The sequence below is a fragment of the Leuciscus leuciscus genome (genome assembly GCF_965113295.1).
Source record: "Leuciscus leuciscus genome assembly, chromosome: 16".
Lineage (NCBI taxonomy): Eukaryota > Metazoa > Chordata > Actinopteri > Cypriniformes > Leuciscidae > Leuciscus > Leuciscus leuciscus.
The window spans coordinates 20,339,881-20,348,729 of record NC_138740.1 but is presented as its reverse complement, the minus strand read 5'-3'; the positions used below and the strand labels follow the sequence as shown (position 1 = coordinate 20,348,729).

The following is an 8,849-nucleotide window of genomic DNA, read 5'->3' as shown; positions in this document are numbered from 1 at the left end:
GCCAATGACCATTTGGATGATCCAGAGGAGTCATGGGAGAAAGTCATGTGGTCAGATGAGACCAAAATAGAACTTTTTGGTCATAATTCCACTAAAACGTGTTTGGAGGAAGAAGAATGATGAGTACCATCCCAAGAACACCATCCCTACTGTGAAGCATGGGGGTGGTAGCATCATGATTTGGGGGTGTTTTTCTGCACATGGGACAGGGCGACTGCACTGTATTAAGGAGAGGATGACCGGGGCCATGTATTGCGAGATTTTGGGGAACAACCTCCTTCCCTCAGTTAGAGCATTGAAGATGGGTCGAGGCTGGGTCTTCCAACATGACAATGACCCGAAGCACACAGCCAGGACAACCAAGGAGTGGCTCTGTAAGAAGCATATCAAGGTTCTGGCGTGGCCTAGCCAGTCTCCAGACCTAAACCCAATAGAGAATCTTTGGAGGGAGCTCAAACTCCGTGTTTCTCAGCGACAGCCCAGAAACCTGACTGATCTAGAGAAGATCTGTGTGGAGGAGTGGGCCAAAATCCCTCCTGCAGTGTGTGCAAACCTGGTGAAAAACTACAGGAAACATTTGACCTCTGTAATTGCAAACAAAGGCTACTGTACCAAATATTAACATTGATTTTCTCAGGTGTTCAAATACTTATTTGCAGCTGTATCATACAAATAAATAGTTAAAAAATCATACATTGTGATTTCTGGATTATTATTATTTTTTTGATTATGTCTCTCACAGTGGACATGCACCTACGATGACAATTTCAGACCGCTCCATGATTTCTAAGTGGGAGAACTTGCAAAATAGCAGGGTGTTCAAATACTTATTTTCCTCACTGTAAATGCAACCTTATTTCAAAAACAAAAAATCTTAGCTCCCCCACTTATGAAATATAGTGTGTTAATAACTGCCTTTATATTTTAGGAAGGGGGTCATCCAAAGGGATCATAATATTTGTAGGTCTGTGCCATAAAAAACCCTGATTTAGCAGATGCTTTCTTATTCAACACTAGGGACATGTAAACTATTCACTGTGTGTGGTTACAGGGGATACAGAGCGATAGAGGGAGGGCAGGAGATAAAGGGAGAGAGAACGAGAACGAGAACTGCCCCCCTTTGATGCCCAATAACCCAGTTATGCCTGTCCAGTCAGAGCCAGGGACTGAGGTTTGAAGGGGAAAACACACTGACCTGTATGGAGGAAAGCACACACGGATCTCTCAGAGATGGGCTGTACAGGATGGAGACTCCTCTGGCTGGCCTGCTTGGTGTCCACTTTTCTGCAATATGGTACGTGTTGATTTTATTGTTAACATTAGGCTGTTAAATATGGTCGGAAAAACCTTGTGACTTGGGGAGAAGAACATTTACGCAACTGAAGAGAACTGTTGCTCGATTACTTGAAGACAGCTGATTTTAACCAGGGTTTTACATACTGTAGCATACCATAACAAGTCAATATCTCAATGTTTTTCTTATTACAAATCCTTTTGAAATCAGTCCATTAGATATGAAATGTTTGAGTGAGGTATAAAAAACAATGATAATTTGAGCATTTTTAGAATTGGTGTTTAATGTTACAATAATTGTAGTATATGTAATTTTGGTCAGTTTTTTAGAAGAATTGAACCCCATTGTTCTCTCAGTTGGTGTATTTGTCCTTGCCAATGCTGTCAGCTGTAATTAAGGCTTTATAGTCACTTTGCTTCCCCCCCCCCACACACACACACACACACAAAGGCCTGGGGGTGGCAGAGCGGTGGGGGTGGGACTCATCATTACAGTAATGAGACAACCATTGAGATGGAAGGAGAGAGGTTGAGAGCTACACAACCAAACTCTAGAATAAACAGGCCTGCTAGTGATTTATCATTGCCAGTTGTTTACAATACGAAAACGGCCTCAAATCAAGCACAAACGTGCATTAAAAATGACCCAGCTTGACTGTTTCCCTCCACCCCCTCCAGGTGCAGTCCGGGTGACGGTGAGGGAATCTGATCTGGAGGTTGTGCGGGGAGATTCTGTCACACTGCCGTGTTCGTTCTTCACCATGATGCCCTTGTTCAGACTCAGCATCATCTGGACTCTGACCCCAGTCTCGGACCCTGACTCCCCCACACAGGTGTCACCCATATACAACAATCAGCTAATAGACCTAAAGGCCCATTCACAGCAAGATAGATAATAACTATAACCGAGCTCTAAAAATCACTCAAAGAGACTAGTGGAGTCCACACCACAACTAGTGACAATGACATGGAATCACGTTTTCATAGCGTTTTTTCTTCTTCACTTAATGAACAATTAAAACATTGACAGGCAATCAAAATCCATCCAACTTTAAAGCATGCAAAATAACATACCATAGAATAAAAATAGCATTATTATCCTTCTGTCTGGATGCTTATAGTTATTGTTATATAGGTTGTGTCTGAAATAGAATTCTCTCCAAGAAAGTACTTCTTTTGAATATGTAATTTCTTTGCGACCATTAAAAAAAGTATGTTCTGTAAAGTATGAATGTGTGTAGTATTAATGTAATCTGGATGCACTGCATTTGCTATGTAGTCATTATCATGTGACCTACCAGCGTCAGTTGCATAGCTTCATTGCCATTCGCAAATCCTCTCCAGTGGCCTCATGGGATAGTAAAGTGTCCATTGGACGCGCGTGCCCTTCAGAATCTTGCCGAAAGTAGTCATCCGGGTACTTTTCACCCTATTGTTTTATGGATACTGTGAAGTTGGAATTCTGTTTTTCAACTACTACAAGGCATTATTGAAACAGATTAAAATGAGGCTGGGAGGGTTATAAGGTATAAGTCAAGTCCCTATTTCAGTATTCAGGGCACTGACTAGGGAGTCAGCCATTTTATGTGCTGTCTCAATCGTAAAATCCTTCCAGTCTACTGGAATGTTCTCTCCCTAAAGATTCCACAAAGTATGCAAATTGGGATGCACTTCATGTTCCCTTATCCGGGAATTCTGAAGTGCTAGATGGGTAGTAAACATATGAAATTTATAACTACATTTTGTCTAAAATGTTGCAGGGATGTGTAACAAACCAAAGTTTTTCGTTAAACAGCATAAAAAAAAAAGCCTACCAGTGACGTTTTACAACCTGTAGTCATGTTGTTGAAAATTTAGTAACCAGTGTCCCGATGTGTAGTAGGCCAGGGATTCCCAAACTTTTTTTGTTAGCCAAACCCCTTTGACCTAAAGGATTTCCTCAAGTGCCTCTGAGATTTTTTATAAGTTATTTAATAATTTAACAACACATGCATGTTCACAGTTCTCTGATTATACATTTTAATTTAAAGTGATGTATTTCAATTGTATGATTTAATGAATAGTTTTACATCAATTCACGGACCCCTTGAGGTTTCCTCACAAACCCTTTGGGAAACCCTGTTGTGCTCAACATTGATTAACAAGCTAGGGAGCTTCAAACGCACCCCTTTTTTTAACAGTCTTTACAATGGCAACTTAACACAGTATGGTGCTAGATCATATATCATTTTTGAAAACTCAGAACTTTCATAACAGTTTTATGAAATTTTTGTCCATTGAACGTGTTTGGAAAAATGTTTCGTCAACTCAACCATTGACATGTTGTTAAACCTACGATCAATTGAACACACTGTACTTCTATCCCTCACAGCCTGGTTTTCATTCCTTTCAAACATGAAATCTGGTGCTAGCTAGTTTGACTAAGCTCTATAAGGACTGATATCTCTCTTGTTGTGCAGGTGATCGTGTATGATCAAGGGCAGGTGATTGAAAGCCCTTCATTCATGGGCAGGGTGGGCTTTGCTGGCATGCCCTGGAGCGCAGACATTATCTTGAATTCCACGTGGGTGTCTGACGCTGGAGTCTATCGCTGTGTGGTCAGCAACCCACCTGAGACAGGAGACCCTGGAATAGGAGAGCTCAGCCTCACTGTTCTGGGTATCATACATCACACAGCATCTGTCTTTTATAAACACCCAATTTTTACACTGAAAAATTTACTTAAATATATATTAAAAAAATTCTATTAAGTAGCCTAACATTATTATGCATTTCCCATACCATTAAAAATATTATTGGTTTATTTATTTAATTGTAATCTAATTTTATTTATATGAATCAACATTTGTATATATTTAATCTAAATTAATGTAGGCTATATTAATATTATCAACGAACATTTTTTTTTCAATTGATTTATTTTAATCTAATTTATTTAGTTGCTTATTTTAATCTTATCATTTACTTATTTTATTACATTTTTTCTTAGTTTTAAAAAAAGAAATAACGGGATAAAGGAACGCTTAATGGCGTCCTCTTCCCGAAGTGCCCTTCAGGGTGCAACAACGGCGTTTGGAATTTGACCTAGATTCACTGTTTTGCATTGCCGCCTTGAACTTGACAACGCAACGTGTCTGGTGTGAGGCATTTGGAGCTTCATCAGCACACAGAGAGCGCACTAATACTCGTATTTACGGACAATATCGTACTTTGATACAGTGAAGATTATGCATTATTTTGATTAAGATTATGTGTTATTTTACGTTTGATTATTGAATTTCTGTACCTTACTATTAGACCTGAAACACTTGAAGCACTTAATTCTTAGCACAGTTCTTTTGTCTTCAATAATGTTTTAAATTGATATCAGTTGGGCTCGTAGTTTTACTGTGGTATACAAGTTGGAATCGAGAATTGTGAAATTTCACTGGTATCTAATTTTGGTAGCTTATTTAGAATACAATATTAGGTGTAAATGAAAAACTAAAAATGATTTAGTTAATTACTCACCCTCATGCCGTTCCAAACCCATCAGACAAATGAAGATCTTTTTGATGAAATCTCGAGAGCTTTATGTCCCTTCATTGACAGTCTACGCAACTAGCATTTTGACGCTTCAAAAAGTTCATAAAGAGATCATAAAACTAATTCAAATGAATTGAGCAGTTCAGTCCAAAATGTTCAAGATCTCTTTATATGATGATATTTAATTTAGGCTTTTATTTACATAAACATTCATCAACTGTTTGCAGCGCAAGAATTAGCGGCAGTAGAGAAACTTCCAGAGGAGTGTGAGGCCTTCGACTTCACTGCCAATGACAGGAAGTGCAGGAAGAGACGCCGCAAGGTACCTGAGAAGTACCAGCTGGGAGAGAGAGAGAGGAGGAACGAGAGGTGAAGATCAATAAAGGAGGCAGTGATAAAGATGCGGCTGATATAGACAGTAACACTCAGCCTTGAAAAGATAAAGAAGAGAGGACGTGTACACCAGAAAAAAAGAGAGTTGCACAGTTTGGAAAAGTGAGCTTAGGGAAGCTGGAGAAAAGAAAAACAGGAGAGAAAATGTAAGGAACAGAAGATCATCACAGTGCCAACACCACATCTTGTGGAGTTCAAACCTCTGCATGCTACAGTCAGATCTTCCTTCTTAAAGCCAATAGAGGGAGAACTACCAATGCTTCCAAGTGTCTCCGGACACCTCGCTCTACCAGACGCTCGCTTCAAACCCCTGCCGCCAGTGACAAAACCACCGTGCATCCTCAGAAACCAGCTCTAGCACCTGAAGATGTGTTATCCCTGCCATGTTCTCCGCTTCAAGTGGATCCTCCCAAAACTGTTGGCGAGTCCTCCATGTTCCAACAAAGTTGTTTCCCCCCGACGCTCTTCATCCAAGATGCTTCCATTGGCGGTTCCTCCACACCTCACTCCAGCACCTGATGAACTGTTTTCCATCCAGTGCTCTTCATCCCAAGTGCGTCCTCCCAAACCACAGATGCTTCCATTGGCGGTTCCTCCGCATCCCACTCCAGCACCTGATGAACTGTTTTCCATCCGGCTCTCTTCATCCCAAGTGCATCATCCCGATCGACTTCCTCCGAGCACCATTCCTGCACCTGATGAAGTCGTGGCTCCGCTTTGTCCTCCCAGCCGAAAGCCTCAGCCGTTCACTCCTTCCCCGTTTGAGCCACCTCCACAATTCATGCTGGTTGATATAGAGGATGAGGAGAACGAGTATGTTGGAGTACACTGGGAGGACCATCCGGGTCAGTGACTTAAGTCTAGAACGCCCCCAAACGCCGGAGGCTGAAATGAAACCGTGAAAGATGGTTCCATGGTTGGAGAAGGACAGCGAGGTGCAGGAGGAAGCATGGGCGAGCGAAGGGGTGGAGGTCCAGGGATTTGAGGAAGGAGACCCCAGTGAAATGGGAGACTCCAAGGCCATTCGGATGATGCCTCTCAGATCGATGAGCTCACAATGAAGCTCTTCTGTGTCGCCTCTCCTGACAGTCCCAAGAATGAGACCCAGCACAATGTGAACGTCCAGAAAAAGTGCAAACGAAAAGTGCTACTTGTTCTGTTCACCTGGGCAGAGGAGAAGGCCAAGAAAAAGGAGGAGAAGAAAATAATCAAGGAGAAGGAGCGAAGAGAAAAATAGTTGCTGCTTGAACGCTACATGAACGATGAAGAACTTCTGGATCAACAAGCACAACCGCAACTACAACTCCTAATGCAGATCATCGACCCTCTTCGCCTTTAACCTGTATAAATAAATAAAAAGTCAGCAAACTAAAAGTTCAAAGATCCATGACTCTTCCTGACTATTAAAAAATAAAACATTTAATATGAAGTGAATCAATTTGAACTAATTAGAATTAACCTAGAACAGCAGCAGAAAGTGAATCATTCAATGCTGTTCATTACAGAGTGAAGTTCACAGATCAATATATTTTCTCTGATGTGGATCCTTCCAATCCATCACCCCCATGCTCGTCTTGGCCACCCCCATGTATAAAAGTGTAGTTCTGCCTCTGATTGAAACATGAAATAAACTTACTCCTGAAGTTAGTCCATAAGCTGTTTGGATCTGCAGGCTGGTCTGTGTTTTGTAACCTGGGGCCTCATTTAAAAAACGTGCATATGCACAGATTTGAACTTAGAGTGTGAGTAGCGTATGCTCACAATTTCAAAATCATTTGCGATTTATAGATTTCACATCTGGAAGAAAGGTGTAGGGCTATGCAGGTCTTTTGTGCTCATGTCAGTTCTCAGAATCACACGTTCGTAACATTTGAGAAATGATCGCAAGATTAAATGTAGGGCAGTTAGTTTCTACATAACATTTAATAAATGAGGCACCACGTTTCCACAAGTTTGTGCAACATTACTGCTATACTTTACACAAGTTGAACTCTTTCCAGTTTATGGACTACTTGTAATTCAGGTTTCATAACTCTGTGTGTGTGTGTGTGTGCAGCACCCCCATCACTCCCTGTGTGTCTATGGGAAGGAGACACAGATGCTGGGGGCAATGTGAGACTGTCCTGTGGGGTGGTGGAGGGCTTTCCCACTCCACAGGTGATCTGGGAGAAGCTAGAACCAGATAAGACTACACTGCCAGTGAACATGGATGGTAAAACATTTTTACACAGGTTTTTGAAAAACATCAGACATGCAGAAACTGTTTCACACCCTTATGTGTCGCAGACGACATGACGGGCTCTGTCCACATCGCCAATGTGTCTGCGCAAACCTCGGGCCTTTACCGCTGCTCAGTGACCAACCCACTAGGAACTCAGCACTGCTACATTAACCTGTCTGTGTACACACGTAAGTCTTTCTGTACTTTTATGATTCCTTTATGGTGCTTTTGCATCTGTATTCATTGTGATTGCATGTATAAGAGAGACCAGAGCAGTCTTCAAAACTTACTTTGTGTTCTGCAGAAGAAAACAGGTTTGGAACGACATGAAGGTGAGTTGATGACAGATTTTCTTTTTTTCGTGACCCTACAGCTCCAGATAATTCCCCAGGCATCCTGCAGGGGGTGATGTTGAGTCTCTCTATGGCCCTGCTCTTGCTGGCTCTGATGGTGCTGGTGCTGTGGCTCCACCGTTCGGCACAGGAGAGCAAATGGAGGATCAGCCATGAGGACGACGAGTGCTATAATGAGATCAAATACACACCCGCTCTCATTAAACGCTCCTTTGTCTGAGACGAGGACAGGAACTCACAACTGGATCATCTCTGCACTAATCTCAATGTAAAGTTTCTGTCAGACAACAGAAAAGAAAAGATCATACTTCACCTGACAAAAAGTACTTAAGTGCTTAATTGCATTACAATTGTCCTAAAGACTACGGTAAACAAATAGTTTTTTCATGTGGGAATCAACAGCATGCTCCAGATGTTATGAAATAGATCTTAATTTGCATTTAACACACCATATTACTTTAAAGGCTGGTTTTAAGCTGCACAGTCTCAAGACAATCAAGTCACTATAAAAGTTTTGAGTTTGGTCCTTTGGTAGAGGTGTATATTCTCTGTGGAGGGACATTCTTTTCAGTCTGTCTTCTGAAAGGGACATTCTTTTCAGACAATAAAAATGTAGATACATGCACTTTGTTCTGAGCTAATCCTCTTCAATGATTCCTTGAGATATTACAATTTAAAATATTAATATTTTAAAATGTACTCTATTCTTGTGGCAAAGCTGATTTTTTTTAGCAGCCATTACTCCAGTCTTCAGTGTCATACTATGGCCCTGTCCCAAATGGCACACTCCGGACTTGTGGACTTCCTCAGAGTCCACACTTTGGTGACGTCATGTAGTGCAGACCTATAGGGCCCTTGGCGCGAGTCCACGAGGGCGCATTGAGAGGTATTTTTGGGACAGACTCGATCGGCATGCCGGAAATAACGGTCTGGTTGTTGTTGGACAGGAGAAATCACATTTTTGCGCTCCGACGTCTTATCTGCATGTCCACTACACAGCCTAATTTTACAGTTCTATATTTTGATATTATGCATATCACCTGGGCATTAGACAATAGATAAAT

At 41.4% G+C, this 8,849-nt stretch overlaps 1 protein-coding gene across 1 annotated transcript; it reads left to right on the top strand.

Moving 5' to 3' along the window:
- The first annotated feature begins 1,128 nt into the window (after positions 1-1,128).
- On the top strand, positions 1,129-8,544 carry LOC309477635 (immunoglobulin superfamily member 11). The gene is made up of 6 exons (XM_082140939.1): positions 1,129-1,294; positions 1,972-2,126; positions 3,753-3,951; positions 7,268-7,423; positions 7,498-7,620; positions 7,806-8,544. The coding sequence occupies exons 1-6, from the start codon at positions 1,231-1,233 to the stop codon at positions 8,003-8,005; spliced, it is 897 nt and encodes a 298-aa protein (XP_081997065.1). The 5' UTR covers positions 1,129-1,230; the 3' UTR covers positions 8,006-8,544.
- The last annotated feature ends 305 nt before the right edge of the window (positions 8,545-8,849 follow it).